Source organism: Passer domesticus, chromosome 1 (assembly GCF_036417665.1).
Source record: "Passer domesticus isolate bPasDom1 chromosome 1, bPasDom1.hap1, whole genome shotgun sequence".
NCBI classification, from domain to species: domain Eukaryota; kingdom Metazoa; phylum Chordata; class Aves; order Passeriformes; family Passeridae; genus Passer; species Passer domesticus.
Genome location: NC_087474.1, coordinates 26,759,810 through 26,779,925, shown reverse-complemented (window position 1 = coordinate 26,779,925; position 20,116 = coordinate 26,759,810). Strand labels below are relative to the sequence as shown.

General features: G+C 40.5%; 1 protein-coding gene and 1 long non-coding RNA gene across 10 annotated transcripts in view; one reads left to right on the top strand and one right to left on the bottom strand.

Moving 5' to 3' along the window:
• Positions 1 to 9,726, bottom strand: part of SCIN (scinderin) — a 45,432-nt gene extending 35,706 nt beyond the window's left edge. The window contains exons 1-4 of one of the 9 annotated variants that reach the window (XM_064411280.1): positions 9,403 to 9,488; positions 7,068 to 7,111; positions 5,697 to 5,851; positions 4,047 to 4,208 (exon numbers count right to left, since the gene is read on the bottom strand). In XM_064411280.1, the coding sequence (XP_064267350.1) occupies positions 4,047 to 4,208; positions 5,697 to 5,798 (264 nt within the window). In that variant the 5' untranslated portion in view covers positions 5,799 to 5,851; positions 7,068 to 7,111; positions 9,403 to 9,488. Of the gene's footprint in view, positions 1 to 4,046; positions 4,209 to 5,696; positions 5,852 to 7,067; positions 7,112 to 7,455; positions 7,611 to 8,271; positions 8,303 to 9,090; positions 9,246 to 9,279 lie in introns of those variants that run through there. The other 8 variants (XM_064411271.1, XM_064411275.1, XM_064411279.1 and 5 more) reach the window with 8 other exon arrangements.
• Positions 9,727 to 9,845: 119 nt separating this feature from the next.
• LOC135295301 (uncharacterized) lies at positions 9,846 to 18,800 on the top strand. Its single transcript, XR_010357351.1, has 3 exons — positions 9,846 to 10,940; positions 13,566 to 13,656; positions 15,116 to 18,800. It is a non-coding gene; the product is annotated as an uncharacterized LOC135295301 (long non-coding RNA).
• Positions 18,801 to 20,116: the final 1,316 nt, after the last annotated feature.

The following is a 20,116-nucleotide window of genomic DNA, read 5'->3' as shown; positions in this document are numbered from 1 at the left end:
GCCTTCTGTGATCATTTTCCATGCCTGCCTGCTCCTTGCTGTTTTGAGAATTGTCTTGGTGATGAAGGAAGAAAAAGGACTGTGTGTGAGGGGAGGTGGCTGGGGGGTGGGGTGAAACAGGGAGAGCGGCAGCCGCAGGTGAAGGGCAGCACAGAGCCAGGCCAGGCAGCCTGAGGCCACCAAGAACTGTCAAACCCATCCTGGTACCTCTCAGGTGGGATACCAGCAATAGCTGAGGACAGGATTGGAAGGGCCTTGAGGAGAAGCTGTGTGAGGATCAGCTGAGGTCACTTGGTCAGTTCAGCCTGGAGAAGAGGAGATGGAGGGAAGACCTGACTGCAGTCTACAATAGCCTCCTGAGGGGAAGAGGCAGGGCAGACACTCATCTCTTCTCTCTGGGGTCCAGTGACAGGACCTGAGGGAGTTGTATCAGAGGAGTTTAGGTTGGATATTTGAAAAAGGTTCTTCATCCAGATGGTGGTTGGGCATTGGAATGGGCTCCTCAGGGAACATGGATGCAGCAGCACCAAGCCTGAGAGAGTTCAAGAGGAATTTGGACAATGCTCTCAGGCATATAGTTTGACTCCTGGGGCTGTCCTGTGTGGGACTAAGAGTTTGAGTTTATGATCCTTGCAGGTCCTTTCCAACTTAGCATATTCTGTGATTGTGTGGCAGAAAATAGCAGCTCCTGGGAGGCCTTGAGCAGAGCTATGCCTGGACAAGTTGCACTAAGCAGCACCTGACACAGGAAGGTGTGCTCCACTCCAGGCCCTCTCAGCAAATGCCCTGCACTTGTCTTGCCTGCCCAAAGGCTCCTTTACAGAGAGATTCCCAGGTTCACCAAAGAGGTGTCATGGAAATCCCATGTAGAAAAGACACCCCAATTTAAACCAGGGTCTGGGATCCCAGCACTCACCTGGATCACTCCCTCTAAGTAAGATCAGTACAGTCACAGCTCATGGTGTTAAAGACTGCTTGACTGAAAGATCTTCACACATTTCCCACAGATAACCATTCCTCTCATAGCACATACAGTGTTTTCTCTGCCTTCTACAGCTATTTTCTCTTCCAGCCAAGAGAGTTCAAGGGAGGCAAGATGAGACATTGGCAGGGTATTTGAAGTGCTGTAAATGTGGTCTAGTAACAGATGAGCCAAGGCGCTGTGTGGGCTGTGCACATGGAACAGGACCCCATGAGTCCCAACCACTTTTAACAAAGAGGGAGACTGGCAGGAGGCAGGCAGTTACAACACTATTTTTTGATCTTATTTCTGGCCAAGGTTTGACTCCAGTAACTTGGAAGGCTGGATCAAGATGGAATAACCTTCATTCAAGGTCAGGCTGAAGAGGGCTCAGAGCAACCTCAGCTTGTTGAAGATGTCCCTGCTCATTGCAGGGGGAGTTGATCTAGATGACCTTTAAAGGTCCCTTCCAACCAAAACTGTTCTATGATCTAGGTATGCAATAAACATCAGACCTTGAACTGTAAATATGTGAACCTAGCTTGAAATGCCCACACACACTTTTTGCTTCTTCCTGTAAAGGAAATCCCAGTGGTAATGATTTTATTCCTATTCATTATTATCTTTCATAATTTTCCCTTATCTGTTCAAACCATGAGTTTAAAATACTGCAGTAATTGAGAGTAACAGGAAAACTGAAATGATTTTTTATTATATTAGATAAGCAGCTTGATAAAATATAACAGGAAATGGACAGCACAAGCAATTTTTCAGTGCCATAGAGACTATCCTTCTGGTTAGCTAAGAGACTAGGGAACGTAAATCTAGGAAATTCATCTTATTTGACACACTACAATAACCTGACATTAAAAGCACTGACCATAACCTCACTATTTTATGCAATTAATGCCCATTATTCTTACACAATGAATCTGCAGTGGTCTGCAATAAATACCAAGACTCAAAAGCAACCCTATTTAAGATTAATTTTATTTCAATTGTTAAGTAAAGAAATCTACTTCATTAAAAATACTTTCCTTTTTTCAAAGAAACATTAAATTCAATTAAGAGCTCCTGTAAAGACTCACAAAGCCTCCCCTATTTTCAATGGGCCTTTAATCATGGAAAACTTCAATCTGAAGTACAATTATTTCAGCTTGAAATATAGTTCTCATAAAACTTGAGCAAGGTTTCTCCTGTGGCATTGTATTTGCTATCACATTCCTTTATTTAGAGGTACTTCACTAGACTTGTATATCATCATCCTGAACTATGTCACCCATTTTCGTTTCCCACAAGCATGGTCTGGTTTATGCAATATCCTGTGACTATGAATATCTAGATGCTAAAACAGTCTTCCTAAATTTGTCAGTACACCCAGAAAAATCCCTCTTTCACAACTGACATGACAAGAACTGTATTAAGACATGTAACTTGACTGACATTTCCCAGAGAATGGCAAAAAAAAGGGACCTAGGTATTGCTCACATCTAATCCCCCTGCAAAGGCACAGTGTTGCATTGCTGCTTGACCTCTGTCTTGTCAAACAGTGAACCAGAAACCAGTGATGTTACATATAAAAAGGGCTCCCAATGTACATTCAGTATCAGGTGAAGACTCAAGCCATATTACATTTGAATTGCTCAGTGAGAGCACTCTCCTCTCACCAAAAGGGATGTGCCCCAAGCCATACATGTAACACTGCAACACATCCATAGTGCATTTCATCAGTACCATTGACATGTCTGCAGTGTGGCCTGAGTAATTACTCAAGGTCATCTGGGTAACTGCAGCACAATAAGGGTCAGAACAAGTTGAATTCATGGAGTACACCCAGTTCCACAGCATGTCCATGGGAGGTTAACTCCAGAAAACTCAAGCCCCATTACAGCCTTACTGCAAAAGCAGCATTATCTAGCAATGCTTAGTTCCAAATCTTCCATCTCCCATGGGCTCACTCTGGGAGGGAATAGATGACTTGGGTCTTCTTTACAAAGTGAGAGATTACTTTGGATAGTGATCACAAGGCTGTTCCACATGACTAAACCACACTGACATAAGAGGAATATGATAATATTCCAAAAACACTATTTGGTGTTCCATCTGAAGGCTGTGAAGCATAATAAAAATCAAAGATAGATTGGTATCAAGTAGCTATATTGATTATCTTCAACTGTCACATTAGGGGATACTTTCAGAGAAAAAGAAACCATGAATTTTCTTATTTCAGAGAAAATGCATACCATTAATTCAGAAGAACCCATTTTTCAATAGGTCAGGGGAACTTTGAGATCTTGAAGCAGCTGACCACTTCCCTGTGAAATACTACAGTTAAGATTAAATGCAGATAAACTGTTTCCTTTCACATGCTTTCCATTTTATACATGTGAGCATAATTTCAAACTGGTAATTAGAATCTAATTAGTGCGGACTACATCCCAGCTGCTACTCTTAGTTTCAGAAAGTCTTAGCATGTATTCTGAGGTGACAGCAGTACACTTTAAGCCATTTGAAACAAGCAGAATTATCTTCTCATATGTGTTGATATTCTTCTGTGATGTCTGTACTTGTTTTCAGCAGAAAGCCTTGAGCACAGGATTGTTTCTCAAGTGATCTCTTGAAATATTCAAGTAGTTTTATAATCACTTTTGCAGCTATTTCTTTAGGGTCTACTGTAATTATCAAACTTTGATGACTATGAAGAAATGCTGTGAAGAGAATGGTTGAATCTGTGTTCTGCTCTGAACTAGGACTGATGCCATTCATCTGGTAGAGAGTACCAAAGTCAGACTGGACTTAGAATGAACTGTTTAAGCTGTTCGAACACCAGTAGTGAAAAACCCCAATTCCTTTCCTCTCTGGGAAAGAGAACTGGTTTTTGACAGAATCTGTGCACACTTCAGGAAACATTTAGGACAGGTTGAAACCTTTCAAGTGGTGTGACACTAAAACCAATTTGCTAAAGCAGATTCTTTCTGTTGGTTCATATGAGTGACAAAATCAGTTTGGCATTTTAGGGGATGACTCAAACCTTGGAAGGGATGCAGCTCTTGCTTTTCAGTGTTTTGCTCTAGAAAATACTTACATTTCCGAGGTCAATAATGAAACAATCTCCTTTGTTGAAGCTGGTCCAAGCCAGGGGGACTTCTGTGGCTCTTACAACTCTCCTGCCCTTGATATGCAGCAGCCTCTGGGCACTCAGATCATTAGTAACAACATGATTAAATCCAGAGGCAACACCACCTGCCTGAATAAAACAAAACAAAACAAAACAGTCAGCTTTATTTCAGCTTAATTTCTGCAAAGTTACTTTTTTTTTTTTTTCTACAGCTGAGGAGCTGTGGAAAAAATTAGTTTATGTAGTGAGAAGCAAGCCAAAGTACTTTTTAAGAGTGCTGACCACAGACCAGACAGACATCACTGCTGCTGAACTCTCAGGTGTGAATCTTTAGCCAAGGGAGCAGATGGCACCATCCTTCAAAGGGTTTTCAGATAAACAGCAAAAGTGAAAGCACAGAATTTACAGCACTCTCCAACCTTCTTCAGAGGATGAGATAATACTGAACCCCATTGTTAGGACAACAGTCAAGGACTGAGGAAAAGCAGAGAAATATGCAGCTCCTTTTGAAGTTTTTCAAACTTGAATCTCAGAGGTCCAGGTGGGTTTAGTCCCTGGTTACATGTAGATGGAGAGATAATTCCACAGCAGCTCTGCAATTTTATGAAAGGAGTATTTGCAACTTAGGAGTCAACCTGGCAAGGAGTAGCAAACTAGGGGAAGTGAGAGCAAACTGTTGATTTACAATCTGTGAATGTAAAAATAAGCATAATCCTGTAAACTGGCTTGGATGTCTGCCTCTGTGAGGCAGCATTCTCCACTCCTCTGGGAGATTCAGACCTTATGTTGGAACAGAGAGTGGCTCTTGAAATTACAAAAAAAAAATAAAATGTGAAAGTTACAGTGCATCACTGCCAAACTTACTTACGCAGAGTTAAAAGCTTGATTATGTAGAGAGAGAGAAGCTACAAACCTTCATAATGGGGGGAAAAGGATGAATGAGCCACGCCTCCCCAGCTTCTACCACGGAGATATTCTCAGGAGATATATTACTTTAGTCTTAAAAAAAACTAAAGATGTTGATGGGGGGAAAAAAGTTATTTTTCAGCTATATTCAGCTTCTGGAAGTGACACAATGACCTTGACACTATACCTTTCCAAAAGCTAAAATTTTTCAAAAAAATTTGGGACATTGTTTTATCTACTTCAGAAAAAAACTGCAGTAAGACTGCAAAAGCATCATTTTTAGATTCAAATGAAGTTCTATGAAGCTTTGGTATTTTCCATTCTATTAATATTTCTAACCACTTGAGCAAACTGCATTTGAACAAAAATACTTGGTCAGAATTTTTTTCTGTGAGATTTAACATCTCCCAGACACAGAGTCCCTACTGTGAGCTCCCTTAGACACACAAGTATGAAATTTCAGGACAGCTTTATTTTTGGGAAAAAAAATTGGAAAGGTTTTCACATATCAGAAGAGGTACCAGCAAACAAGCTGCTGCTTTCTGTACAAACACTGGACTCCTATAGTTTAAGATGGGTGGTTCAGATCTAAACCCACAAAGCATTAATAAACTATTTTTAAAAACCTCAATTTACAAAGCAAAACATCTTTATGTAGGGAAAAATGTTACATACAATTTCAGAATGTATTTTGATATTTGGATTCTTTACCTTGTATTTAATTCCTCCTTTGAAGTAACCCACAAACTCAGTAGACTCATATCCTTGAATTTCTCTACTCTGCACAGGCTTTCCTCCTAGATAGTCATCCATTTGAACAGCAAAGATAGCTGCAGCTGTGCTTTCATCCTGGGTGCATTCTTTCCCTGAAATAAGGGGAAATATGTCAAAAAACCATTAATATAATTTTGAATTCTGTTGGAGAAATTATTTCTGTAACAACGGGACACTGCCTTCAGCAGGTTGTATAACTCATGTTTATGTGGAAACAAAGCACTGAATCACAATCTGGTTCACCACCAGATAACATCACCTTCCAGACCATTTCTTGACTACTTGTAGAACTGCATTCATAAGGAAAAAAAGAAGTTAAAAATAGTGAAGATCTTCTCTTAGAATCTTCAAACAAAAGAATTTAACTGAGTTTAGCATGGCAAGTGTCAGCTGTAATGATTTTTGGACTTTTAGCTGAAGTTCAAAGAAAGGTCATGTGAAATGACTGTCTGCATGGTAAAACATATATTTATTCTAAGAACAACTCATCACGCCATAAAGCCAGAATAATTCAAAAGCAGTCCCCTTGACACTATAATGCAAGCAAGATATTATGCCTGGTACAGCTGGGAGAAAGAAAAGCAGCTTTGGGGCTCAGATATTTGCTTCATGAGGTCACACTTTGTTTTGTAGCTTATACAAAGTAGCCTATTCCCAAATCTGCGGCAAAATAGCCTTTTGACCTAGTGTGCTGGTGCCTGTACATGAAGAAAACAGGCTGTATACTAAACCAAAGATTTTAATGGGTGCCTAAACATTTTGGATGAACATTTTCAGCAGTTTAAATTGTTTCAAGAAAAGCACAAATAGAATCAAGTCTATAAAAACAGGCTTCTCAGTAACTGTAGTAGAAAAAGGAAAGGTGAGGCCTCCCATTTGGGTCCCAATCACTCCATGACAGAACTTGCTATGTTCCAAGATGCTTTCTGAGAAGTGGGTACCACCTTAAATGGCAGTGGTAATGTTTTGGAGGTTTTAGGGGTGGTTTTTGCTCTTTTTCTAAATAGGGGTAATCATATCCATTAAGACTAGATCTTTCTAAATTACTACTTGCAACTACATTACAAGGTCAAGGTTAAAGAAAATGGCTTTTGAAGAGAGTCAGAGATAAGAACTACTATCAGACTTGGTCTCATAGCTGTTATGCAATAAAATACTCAGCAAAATCCCATTAAAAAAAAACAAGTGAGCATCAGTCCAAGCATAAGTTACTCAAGCTTGTATGAAAACCAGATTTGCCTTACAGTCTAAGGCACAAACAGCTATAAATAAGCCAGAACATAAAAAGAAAAAAGAGCAAGCTTTTACCAAACAGATCCTGGGTCACATGGACAGATCTTATGACTTCATCTCTGGGGACAAGGGTTAAAAAATAGTTAAAAACCACCATGCATGATTTTATTAAAGATACAAAGTGGGCTATAGCCAATCTCATTTGCACAAGTATTTTCATACTGGCACAGTGCATGCTGTTTCCATTAAGGACAGTTTCAAGTCCACACAGATCACTTAGGATTAGTACAGCTACTAAGGCATCCCTCAAGTGCCAGTAGAGACAACTGAGTCAGGATGTCTGAACAATGTTAAAAGTGGATACAGCTGCAGCAAAACAGATCAACATGGATTGCCTGGCCATGCCAACAATGTTGATACACCCAGGTTAGCTTGCTCAGAAATTATGCAACCTCCACAGCACCTCAGTGCATGTAAGTTACTTGGTAAAACAGTGGCTTTCCCATAGGAAGCTTCAGCATGGCAGAACAACTGTGGGGTCACTTTATCCCACTGATGCCAGTCACAGCTGAAGACTGTCAGCACAGTGAGGTCACAGACCATCCTCCCATGGTCTAGAGCTTGTTTTAACCCCTTGGGCATGCCTAAGCAAGGCATTAGGAGGACCTTTGTCACTATATAACAGGAAAATTTGGTGTTGGGGGTCTTTTTCGCGGGTCAGAATCTGTGCACACTTACAGCCACCATATGTGGCTGCCACAATAACATACCACAGATGACAAGCAGGAGTAGGAGTGCATCACCAAATGACAAGGCCCTCGTAAGTACCTAAGACCAAAACCTGTACTGTTTCCCCCATCACAAGGATTCTTTCTTTACATCCTGAAGTCTGAGTGATAGTGACTGCTGCAGCTGTCCAGAAACACTTTTGGGAAGTCTTCAGAAACACCCTATTGTGATCGTCCTCCCCACAGATTATAAAGTCTTTGCTTACAAGGGAAAAATTTGGTGTACATAACAGCAGTGTGAATCAGTTAAAAATACCAACATTATTCTACAGTTTTTGCCCTGAGTGTGACTGGCCCTCCCAATACACCTTATTTGAAGTCCTGGTCTCCTGTTGTATTAAGTGTGCAGCAGTGTTCGAGATCATTCCACCCTGCTACTGAAATATCTGGCAAGCAGGAAGGGATTTGCCAGCACTGAGCCTCCCTGCTGCCACCTCACCAGCTGCACAACAACAGTGGGTGCCCAGACCACCTGAAGCCATTTAGACTACCTAGACAGCACCACATCAGCACAACACGTGCATCAACGTGTACAGCTAACGCTCTTTAGCCACCAGCAATGAGGTTTTAATTGCTTCAGCTGTCAGTCACTGTTCCACCTTCCCTTCCCAAGAGCTGCAAACAGCCCTTACATCACTCCCTGTGATGTGTCTACTACACCTTCACTAAGACATGAGTAGTTCCAGCTTCATTAACAAAGGTCTACAAAGCCAAACCCTGCTACTAATTAGCAGCACTGCAGACAGAAAAGTCTCTGCCAAAAATTCATTCACACTGCCATCTATGATTATACTCTTACCAGACACAGACACTAACATGCTTGCCAGCTGGAAAACTCCGAAGACATGCAAAATTCAACACTCAAACATTTATGCAGAAACAATCCAAGCTTTATCTGCAATTATTTTTCAATGCATGCAAAAGTACAATGAGAACTGCAGCAACTCAAGCACGTTAACATTAATACACCCATCTTTATGTGCATTCATTGAGATGATTGCCTACAAACACAAACTTGCTGGTGAAACAAGAAAAAAGTGGTAAGTTTTAGACAGCTAAACAGCAATCACTGTGGCAGGATCTGTCACTAGATGGGGAAGTCACATGAAACCTCCAGGAGATGAGTCACGTAAAACACAACTTCAGCCGAAAGCGGTCTAGTCAAGGTGGAAGACATCAGTCCAGTTCCAATGCCAGTAGGCTGTCAGACTGATATAACGAGGTTTTAAAGAAAACCTGGTGTCTTTGCATGTGATCTCTGTACCAAAGCAAAATTAATCTAGCTGGAAAAGGCACACCCAGACACTAACCAGGGCAACAACATCGCCGGGAGATGGCCAAGAAGACACTCTAATCCACGGAGAAATAAAGGCAAGAAAACTACTAATGTGAGTGAAAGCAGGATTTCACTCCAGAACCTCTGTCGGGTGCAGCCAAGATTTGCCTTTAACACTTCAGTACCTTCCCAAACCACCACCACAAAGTGAGCCAGCTTTCACCTTTCTGCCACACCCCACTAAGTCCCTCAGCATCGGAGGAGCTGACGCTTGGCACCACCGCGATCCTCGGTGGCAGCCCCACTTCTGCCTCCACCTCCAGCACCCCTCTTAGAAGCCTCGCACCCGCAGCCTCGCTGAGAAGGGCGGGGAAAGCCCTGCCCCGGCGGGATGCCCTGGAGCCCGGGGGGCCCTTCAGCAGCCGGCTGTGCCCTGCGGGCTGCCCTCGCTCCTACCGAGCCAGTAGTGCAGGCGGTAGGCGACGTTGTCCCCGCGGCGCTCCGTGCGCAGCACCAGGTACGCGTCCCCAACGAAGAAGTCGCCGTGGCGGCTCGGGGGCACCGGCACCAGCTCCAGCCGCTCGACACGCCACACCTGCAGCCCGCTCTGCTGCCCGGCCTCGGCGAAGGCCGGCGGGAACCGCTCGGGAGCCATGGCGGGAGCGGAGAAGCGGCGGAGGCTCCGCACCGCCCGTTTATAGCGCCGGGCGGGGCGGCGCGGGCGGGCGCGCCTGTCCCACCCCTTCCAGCACCGCCCGCGGCCGGCCCAGCTGTCCTGAAGTTACTAGTTTTTAACACCCCTGTAAAACAAACTCACCCGGAATCCCTTTGGCGTCTGTTGCCGAGCGCCGTAGAAAGAAAATCAGCCATCCTCACTGCAAACGTTTCTCTATTCTAAAATAATAGGAGAAAACCCTAAAAAAGACAAGAAAGAAAAGTACAAGTGGGCTAATCCAGTGTCTGCGGATGTTGTAGCATTGTGCTGTTTGCTTCTGTAATTATCGCATCTGCCTTGTATGAACTGCTCATACCAGAATACAGAGTTTCCATAGCTTGCACTTGCGGCAGAGCGCTTTTTCATCCCCGGCTGGAATGGCAGAGCACGGCTCTCATTCATCCAGTAATCTCATTTCTTTTGTTCACTACTGATAGAAATCTTTCGGGGGCCGGCGGGGCGTGGGGGGGCGGATTCCAGATGAAGCCCTGAATTTATATAAATTTCCCTTTCTCAGAAAATTTGAAGAGTTTTGCTGGTGTTTTTCCAAAACTGTGCAGCAGCCCAAAAGGTTTTAAACCCACTTCCTACTTGTCTGTCTCCTTTATAAATCGTTGATACATCAACATGGCAATTGCAGTTTTCATTGCAATATGAAAATTAGAGCAAATCACTGTTTTCCGTCTAATATTGATAGGCAGATCTGCCTGGGTACAATACAAACAGATGCAGTGCAAGCTGTCAGTACATCAAAATATACTTTTCAGAAAGGGTTTTGTTTAGCTTCATCATCTTATCCACCCGGATGAGTTTCGCAGCTCCTAGTTTCCCCACTGGCTTGCTATATCAAGTTAATACAAGCAGAGTGCAAGTATCCACCCACAGGCAGATCAGGCTCCCTCAGCAAGTGGGAGAGGCAGTGCTAAATGCAGCAAAGCAGTCGGACAGCATCTTTGCTGGGGGAAAAGAAAAAAGTTAAAAGAAGAACACCACAACTAAGAAACTTGTGTAACTGTCTTCCCATCTTCTCTTCATACTGTTTTGAGGCGAAAGAGGACCTTGCATTGTGTGTACCCACTATCATCTCCCATTTTGGTGGGCACCCTGTCATCAGTTTGCCAGACAGAGGTGCACAGGCACCCTCAGCTTTATCCTCACTCTTTAAAAAGGTAAAGTCTGTGCGCTCTGTTTTGTCTAAGCTCACCTTCACAAGTTCACAGCCAAGCATTTTATCCCTCATTCTGCTAGGGCTGCAATAAGCCTGCTTGATAACAGTGTAATTACCAAATGAAATACCTTTCTCAAGATGTTCATCATGTGAAGAAAAAAAAAAAAAAAAAAAAAGAAGGAAGCACAGCCAAAAATTCCAGCAGTTCTAGTTTCAATATGGTATCAGAAATGTTTTGAAATATTCAAAAGTCATTTCTCAAATTTGTCCTCACATTTATGCCAGTTGTTCTTCTGTTCACTTTTACTCACTTAATTACACTAAGCAGTTTTTTTCTAATTGCATGCCTTTTTGCATTGTTGTGCATTAGTTTGCTTCAGTCAGTGAGGGCAGAACTTACCACATACTCTATAATTGCATGGGTTTACTGTTTCTTCTGAAGTTGTCCAGGTGAACTCGCTTTGCAATTGTGCTGTTTTGCCCACACAGGAGCTCAAACCAGCCCTGTGTTACACAGTTTCATGTCTCCTTGTTCTACTGTTCTACTTGTCTTGCCAAGATAAAATTGTTCATGCACAGATTGTACAGAATAGGTTGGTTAAATTTATATATCCTTAATACAGCTTTAAATTTTAAATCTACTCCTTATTACAGCTTTAAATTTTAAATCTACTAGTGCTCTAAGTAGAATGCCTCTTGCTGGCATGAGATGCATGCTGTTTGTTTAGCATTGACCATTCCCAGTATCACACATCAATGGACAAAGGTTAAAGACACAAGAACAGTTTAATTGCTTTGTCTCAGTGTCTGTGGCACAATTAGGACAGAAAGGATGTTAGTTCTGACAGCAGAGTTTTCTCATGCCTGAGTTTGTCTTAGTAGGATTATGTAATCACTTACTGGCTGCTGGCAAAGAAAAACTTGGATTGAAGTTCGTATCCTAAGTGCCAGGATACTTGTTTGTACTCTCCAGTGTTAATTTTTGACTGTTTGCAAATCTTGCTTTTGCAATCTCACTTCTAATGAAAGTTGTACTGTCTCCTGTTGTGATCCATCCTTTTTTGGTAGCAAAAGTAAGAACTAACATTGTTAACATGATAGATTTTCATAAATTTTTAAGTAATCAAGAACTTTCTAACATGGTTAATCAAAAGTGAAATTTTAGAGAAATTCTGGAGTTTCTTAAAAGTTGCACATTCAGAAAGAATATTTATAATTACTTTTTATGTGCTTTTGCATGCCCTTTGACATAGTAATTGAAGTGGAGAGGACAAAAAATAACATTGTTTTTGTGACTCAGAAGTCCTTGGTCAAACAGTAATTACTACACTCATTAGAAAAAAATTCCACTATAATGGAATTTTAGGCTACCTTAAGATTTCAAAGAACTTTTTTCTAATTGACTAAAGATCATATCTTGCTGATAAACTATGGCTTTCTCAGAAGGATGGCAAAGGCCTTGTACTGTTTTACCTTTGTAGTAGCAAAGAGAAATAATTTTGTGTCACACTTTTTCCTCGGGGGGATGGCCGGATGCAGCAGTTGGCTGCTGGCACAGCCCAGGAACACAGTTATGGGGTAAAGATGCAGCTTTCTGCCTGCTCAACTGCACTGTTTGAGGTATGGCCATCTTTAAATGCCTGTCTTTTTCCCAAGTCCTGATAGATCTCACAGGAGTGTTAGAAGATGTCCGTGCTTCTCATCTAGTCCTTGAAAAAGCAGATTCAAATATATTGAATTTAAACCTTTGGTATGACTCAGAGAATTTAAGGATTTATGAAAAACTTTGCCATTTAATTTTGCTCACTAATTTCCTAAGTAAGGGAGTAAGGGATCTTTTTCCCTTGTTGTCATATACTGCCTATATGCAGAGCATGTATGCATACACCAGAATACCAGAATGCAATGTCCTGAGTTTTGCTTTTTATCCCAGTCAGGGGAAAGGTTCAAAAAAACACAAGGTGGTTTTTCTAGGGGACATACACAAGGAACCTAAAAGGGCTCCCGGAAGTTAAGCCCCAGCATCTTTCCCAGCAGGAATAACTTTCAGTTTATATAAAGTCTAAGGTTTAAATCCTTCTACAAAGCCTGACTTACAGTTCCAGGAGCTAACAATGGAAGGAATGAAAAGGAATGAAAGTGGAGAGAATATTTTGAAATGTTTCATGTGTTTCCTTCAACAAAACTTATTTCTTCTTCACCACAATTGGCAAATGCCCTGCTGACCTCTACAACCCTACCTAAACAAGGGGATTACAGACGTTTGGTTTTGCCTCTAGTTTCACATGACAAAGTTTGCTGTACGTGGAGTATGTGTCAAAAGCACACTCTTGTCCAAACAGTCACAGAAGTCAACCTCTCTTCTCATCTGTTCTGGTTCTGAATTACAAATCAATAGTTATTTCAGATTTACCCTTAATACAGTAAGTCAGTTCAAAAATCTGAGCTTAATTTTTATTCCAATATTCATCTAAAAAATAATGATTACTGATAATATAAGAGCTGAAGGAGAATTTGACTGTACACCTTTAAATGCTATGTTATCAAAACAAGCTGTAGAATTACATTACCACTTGCTAATTCTCTCCATTCTCTCATCATCCTTCCATCCTGTGTGGTAACTCAGCTTCACCTGGAGAGAACATGTTGAAGAAAGACTGAAACCTAAATTTCCTCCTTATTGGCAAAGTTTGAGTTACGAGGCTGCCAGATGAGAGGTATGAAAAACCTGGCATAAAGGAATGAAGTCCTCCTTTATCTTCAAGACAGGAATCTAGTTTTAAGCCTTCAAGTCCAGAGCAAATAGAGGGCCTTAGTGTGTAGCTTTGAAGCAGGTGTTTAAGGCATAGAGAGGGCAGGATCACTGTGTGCACCACTTGGCTCCTGCTTAGTGAGTGCTGTCACTAAAGAAGTGGCCTGTCATGGACAGGCCATGAGGGGCTCTTCAGTGGCACCCACCCATCTCACCTGAGCAGGCAAGGACACCATGTGCCCAGCAGGTGAGAAATTCTGACCCTCCAAATTCACCCTTCAGCGATGGGACTAAGTAGGGCATGTAGAGAAAGTGATCTGAGTGTTGGCTTCAGTCAGAGAATCTAAGCAAACTTTTTTGTCATGGGGATAGTGAGAAGTGAAGTGTTAATTATGAAGTATGTTACAGCTCCCTGAATTTTCCTTGTGCTCTTCCCTTGAAATATTCAGTGAGCAGCATAAATGTTTAACCAATAAATTCTGATCTTATGTTCATCTCAAGACAGTATTATAGCATTAGATATTATATTTCAAGAAGTCAGAGAGAGGGAATTGAAGCACTCCTTCAAAAATCACCTATCTTCCAAAAGACAGAAGGTCTCCTATATGTTCCTGTGACATGACATTTCATGTGATGATCATGAGATTAGATAAGATTTAGAAAAATATATTCTCAGGCTCATAATTTTACTTATTTTGACTATCTCTATAGAGGAATGTTGCCATGATTCCCATCAATGATTAATCATCATGTCCACATTACGTGCTCATTTGGGCTACCAAAGGAGTAAATCATGCTGTTCTCTATGTGGCTCAGTAACTTTCACCAAGACCATGCCAATGATCCTTAAGTCTGCTCTCTTATGTTTAAATAGAGTGGTCTCAACTTTCATGGGAAAAATAACCAGCCCTTTTCAAAAAGTTTGAATTTTAGTGAATCTGTGTATGTTTATTTAACTAGAAAAATGAAAAGGCCATTCTTTCTTGAGAAATAGTCAGAAACACTGACCAGAAGGTATTAGTCACAAAGACTAATTAAAACAAGACTATTTTATATCAGGTGATACCTTTGATTATTGCTACAAACCCTCTTTCACACGCTTTTATAAATTCCACAGTATTGTTGGGACTCAGGTGCACACTGCTTTGTGAGAAAAATATTGCAAAGGATAGATGGGAATCAGACCCTGATTTCTATATTTATGTATTTAATTATTTACAAAAGTTCAAACACATAGTCTAAAAAGGGCTACTAGAAGGTAGTTACAGAATTTGTCTGCACAGACTGATATTCTGTAAATGTCAAAGAGTGTGATTATCCATTTTCAATTTGAATATACTGTAAACTTGGTCTGACTATGATTTCCTAATGATATTTTGTATGTTAAGAAGTGATAATGGAAGCTTCTTACTTCTATATTGCAGCTACAGGTTTGGATGGCTTAAGTTATTTTTGAACACTTGGAAAAGAGGGACAAGGAAGCAGGCACACTTTCATTTACCATCAGTGCAGTAATTAAAGTTAAAAGCATCTAAGTAAAATTGAGGAAGAGAGAAGAGGAAGAGAGTTTTACTCAGAAACAAGAATTCAAAAGCAATTTGAAGAGAGCACAGTCATCTTCTCGACCCATTTATTAAATATGCAACATCCACTAAAGTCAAACTCTCCAACAAGAGGTCTTTAAATCTGTTGCCTGAAATAGGAGTGCCTGAAATATTGGATATGGCAGTATGGAGAGTGCAGAGAACTCAGGGAAAACAATCTTCTCCATCTGTATAAACCAGTGGCTCTTCTAGAAGACTACTTACAAAGAGGGAAGGGGTAACAATCAAATCTATAGAAAAGTGGTAATAAGCAAAACTGATGGTAGTTATCTAAACTGAGGGAAGATTTCAGTTTAATGTATTTCATTGCATTCTTAAATAGTAGAATAGTGTTTTCCTCATTATTTCCTTGATACTAACTTGTCTGAGAAGTTTACTGAAATTAATGTAGAAAGAAACAAGCATTGTGCAATGTTAAACTAAGATCCTCAGGAAAGGATATATTTTTATAAGTTTCTAGTTGCAGGTGTGTTTTGAAATAAAGTTATTCTGAGATAGCTTTTTCTCTTGCATAGTCTTGAAGACTATGTCAATGCCTTTATGCATTTAAAGGTGCTGGGTGTGAAAGGCAGAGTGCAGCACGTGCATCCTCTACCCCTGTTTAGCAAGCAGTGCCTCTGAATTCTCACAGAAGGAATAAGGTCATTCATTGTAGCTGATTTCAGTGATAGACATCTATGGAATAGGCCAGATTCTCTATTCCATTAGAGATTGTAAGATTATTTAAGCTTTTTTGAGTTTTTAAAACTTTTCAGAATAACACAGTTCACTGCAGTGGTATGGCTATTTTTAAATACAGAGTAGCTCCTCATTTTCATCAAATCTCACACATAAACTTGTCCTGGATTTGGAAACCATGTATTGAAACGATTTTTTTTTAAACATTCATTAACATTCACATAAAATTTGAAACAACTTCTAAAAGTTTGCATCAGTTTTTAATTCACTGACCATGAGCACTTACCTAAGTCACTAGAATATCTGAAGCAGAAAAGAAGAGGAAAAGAGGAAGAATTTCTCTTTTCTGACTTGGTGAAAAAAGTCTGCTTGAAGGTTTCTTGGATTTAGTACACCAGCTTGAAAAAAATAAACATTTTCTGGACTGTTCAAAACATCCAGTTCTTACCAAGTTCATATAGGAAAGTGGTTATGTCTCACATTTATTTTTTTAAGCACAAGTGTACTGTTATACTTTCATTAATGAAAGTGGTTTTAAACACTCCAAGAATAACACATTTGAGAATTATGAACTTTGTTACTGTGTGTCAGCATTTATGTATTAGCCAGGTTGCCAACACAACACCAAAATCACTAACAAAAGTCCTGTCACAGCATTTTACAGCTAATAGTCTCAGCACTATTCATTAGCTAACCCTGCTTCAGTTTCAACAGGGCAGGAAAGCTTCCCTGATCAGCCTTCCCCAATTAAACGAGTTGTTTCTCAGATCACCGACATTTATGGGGATCAGCCCATTGAATCTAACAGATCTGAAAGCAAAGTTCTCTGAAGAACAAAGGCATCCAAACATCTGTTTCCACATCAGGGGCACCAGGTTTATAAAATTAACTTCTTCCTTTTCTCTGAGGTATTGAAAGTATACGAATTTCCCCAAAAGCTGATGACATTTGCAATCCTTCTCAAGACAGCTTCTAAACTAATTATCTCATGGTAGCCCATGTTCAAGATGGGACCTTGATATTGCTCAAGACGTCTACAGAAACATCTATTTTAAATCAAATTCCTGTTTCAAGAGTCTGAGACATACTTACTGGAAAAGGACCCAACCTCTTTGTTTTCTGATTAGCACTATACCAAGAAAGCATGGAGATGCCTTGACATTGTGTTGACTTACCAACACAACATTTATTTTGAAGTTGTTTTCGTAAGTCTAAGTGACAAGAAAAGGCATGGCGGAATATATTGTTAGGCTTTTTTTGCCACTCATCAGGAAAAGAGAGAAAGTCTGAAGAACACACATTTCCTATGAACTGAAGTCTGATTAGTAAATCATACATGTCCCTCAGCCTTAGTGCCAATGCAAAAGTTAATCTTATAGGAATCAATACACTTTCTTAGTGCCTTGTTTTAAGGAGCCTATTATCCTAAAGAAGGCATGTCCTCAGGGACACAGTGCATTATCTTTTCAGCCCCTGTTCTCCTGATTCCTCTTCCTATTTGATTGTCCACTGACAAAAGACAGATACCAAATAAAATAAAACAGGGTAAAATGCATAAGTGATTTGAAACAGTGAAATGTGCAGTTTATTTACACACTCTCAATCCCAGCTAGCATTACACAGAACTCCCAGACTAAATTTAATTTTCTCACTAAAAAGAGACTTCAAACCTAATGTCTTTGATATTTGTCATTCCCTTATTTCCTTCATGTTAATAATACGTGAGAGACTGGAATGTTAATGGTTATGACTCAAAACAATTGGCCATTTGCAAAAGCCACAGAATGCTCTGCTGACCTGGGGCAAAGTAACACCCGCGGACAGAGGGGGTGCAGCTCCACCACGGGGGCTACAAGCTGGGGTTTGAGCCAGCTAAAGGAAGAGGCCAAGGCACCTGTAATGTCTTAGAAAGGGTAATAAATCATCCAAGACCCCCAAAGTGCCCCATGGTCCACAGTGTTACATCATACAGTGTAAAACTCCTCACCCCAAGAGGAGGTACCTGGGCATTCCCACCAAACCTGAGGGTATGTTAACCCATTCAGTTTTGTGTTTTGTGGGCTTTTCCCATCCCCAATGGATCAGGACTGCCACCATCACTCATCAAAATTGCAACCAAGTCTTGCTGCTGGATCCACAGATGGTAACTATGTATCTTTCTACTCTTATCCTTTCTTTCTTTTCTTATACATGTTCTTAAGGGTTATTTTTATGCTTTTTTATTATTATCTATAATACTCAAAATGTCTACATAGTGCTTTCCATTGCCACCAAATTTTTCTAAAATAAACCCTACAAATATATATATATTTATAAATATTGGTCATTCAGTGTCATTTCTCTCTAATACACCCCAAGGGATCTATTGCCAAGTACCTGGCTTATCTTCCCCTGCTGGGGCAGGTTATAACAAATACTGTATACACCTGTGCTCCCAAACACATCTGCAGCATTCACTACTTCCAGAATAAAACTGTTGAACAGATACCAAGCAGCCTTTAGCTTTTCTTCCAGATCAGTAGTTTAGGTCTTTTTCCTAGGTCTTCAATTTATCCTGCTGATTTAAATCCCATCCCACCCCCTCTGTGCAATGCCCTGAGGTCGCTGACATTTTCCTGTCCCATGCTTCCAAGCCTTCTTGACTAGACCTGCTAGAAGCCAAACATAAATGTTATCTGTATCCCAACCATTCCCCCTTCCTATATGACTTCTGAGACTACATTTCTCAAATTTCTATTTCTAAAAATAAAATCCTAAACAGTACCACAGAAGAATGGGTGATACCCAGTCTTACAAGACCTACTATGTTGTGAAACTGTGATATACTGTGTGATGCTAGGAAAAAAAGAAACCAAAACAAACAAAATCCCCCCCAAACCCCATCACAATAAAGTTAATAAATAAGTTAATACACTTTGGGCACTTTTTTGTTCAATGACATTGCAACAGAAAACTATGCATGGACAGTGTGCTTGAAATTGCAGATATGGAAGGCACTTAAGCTTTGTCCTTCCTGGATTTGAGAGAAGTATTTTACTTGGTCAATCCAAGGCAGCCAACATGACGCACTTACAGAGCTCCTGCATGTTAAGGTTCACATTTTGCATAGGCCATGCCAGCCAGCTTTTAAAGGCATAATCAGAGGGACGTAATCAGAAGGACAGGTGCATACTTTAACATTTGTTCCAGTACAGGCCATTATATCCCCCTTCCTTCCTTGCCTTTTCCACAAGGTCAGAAAATTTCCTCTGTTGGGAACAGAAAAGTCCCTTTGTTATCCTTTGACTTTCTCTGTTTTTAGTTATTTTCACTAGTAACATTTTGTTATTTACTTTCAAAAGTACATAACCATCAACAAGAACAATTATACTCTCAGGAAAAACACACAGGAACACAGCTTTTTATGACTCCCATGTTTTGACATTCCACTGGCTTGTCAGGCGATTGCTGTTTTCCTATCCATCTTTTGAAGTGAACATTGAAGAAATAACCATCACTGCTTGACAACCATTTTCTCCAAATAACCAAGTAAGAAACAAGTGAAAATAACCTGTTTCTCTTTACAAAGTAAAAAATGACAGGGAGAGTCAGTTGAAGAACACATTATTACAGATAAGTTTATTTTCCAAAGCATAATTTTAGTACAACCTGCGTGACAGAGACTTCCTTGATTTTTTTTTTTCAGCTAAGAAAAGGCCTCTGTGGAGGAAAAGTAGCACTCCAATGTTATAAAGCTTTATGTTTTAAGCAGTTACAGAATAGAGTTTCTGTGTTTCACACACTGTCTGTTGGTTTGTAACTTGAGGAAACCCCAGGGTACTAAAACTAAACTGACTCTTTATAAAAAGAACCATGTACAGGCAGCCTGCAGCCACAGCTGCCTTTGCAGCTATGCACCTCCCACTGCCTCTTCCAAAGCCCTCTCCTCATGACTCTACAGCTCCCTCTTCTTTTCCCAGTCTCATCCCTGCTTGTTGGTGCACCTTCACAATGGTGTGCACAAAATTCACCCGGAACAGTCCCAGCACTTCCTGAGCTGTTACAGCAGTTGGTGTCAAATGAAAAGAGGGCATTATTCTCATCTAAGTGAAAGGAGGAATTCCATAATATTTTTCATTTGTCTTCACTCCTTTATTTAGCATT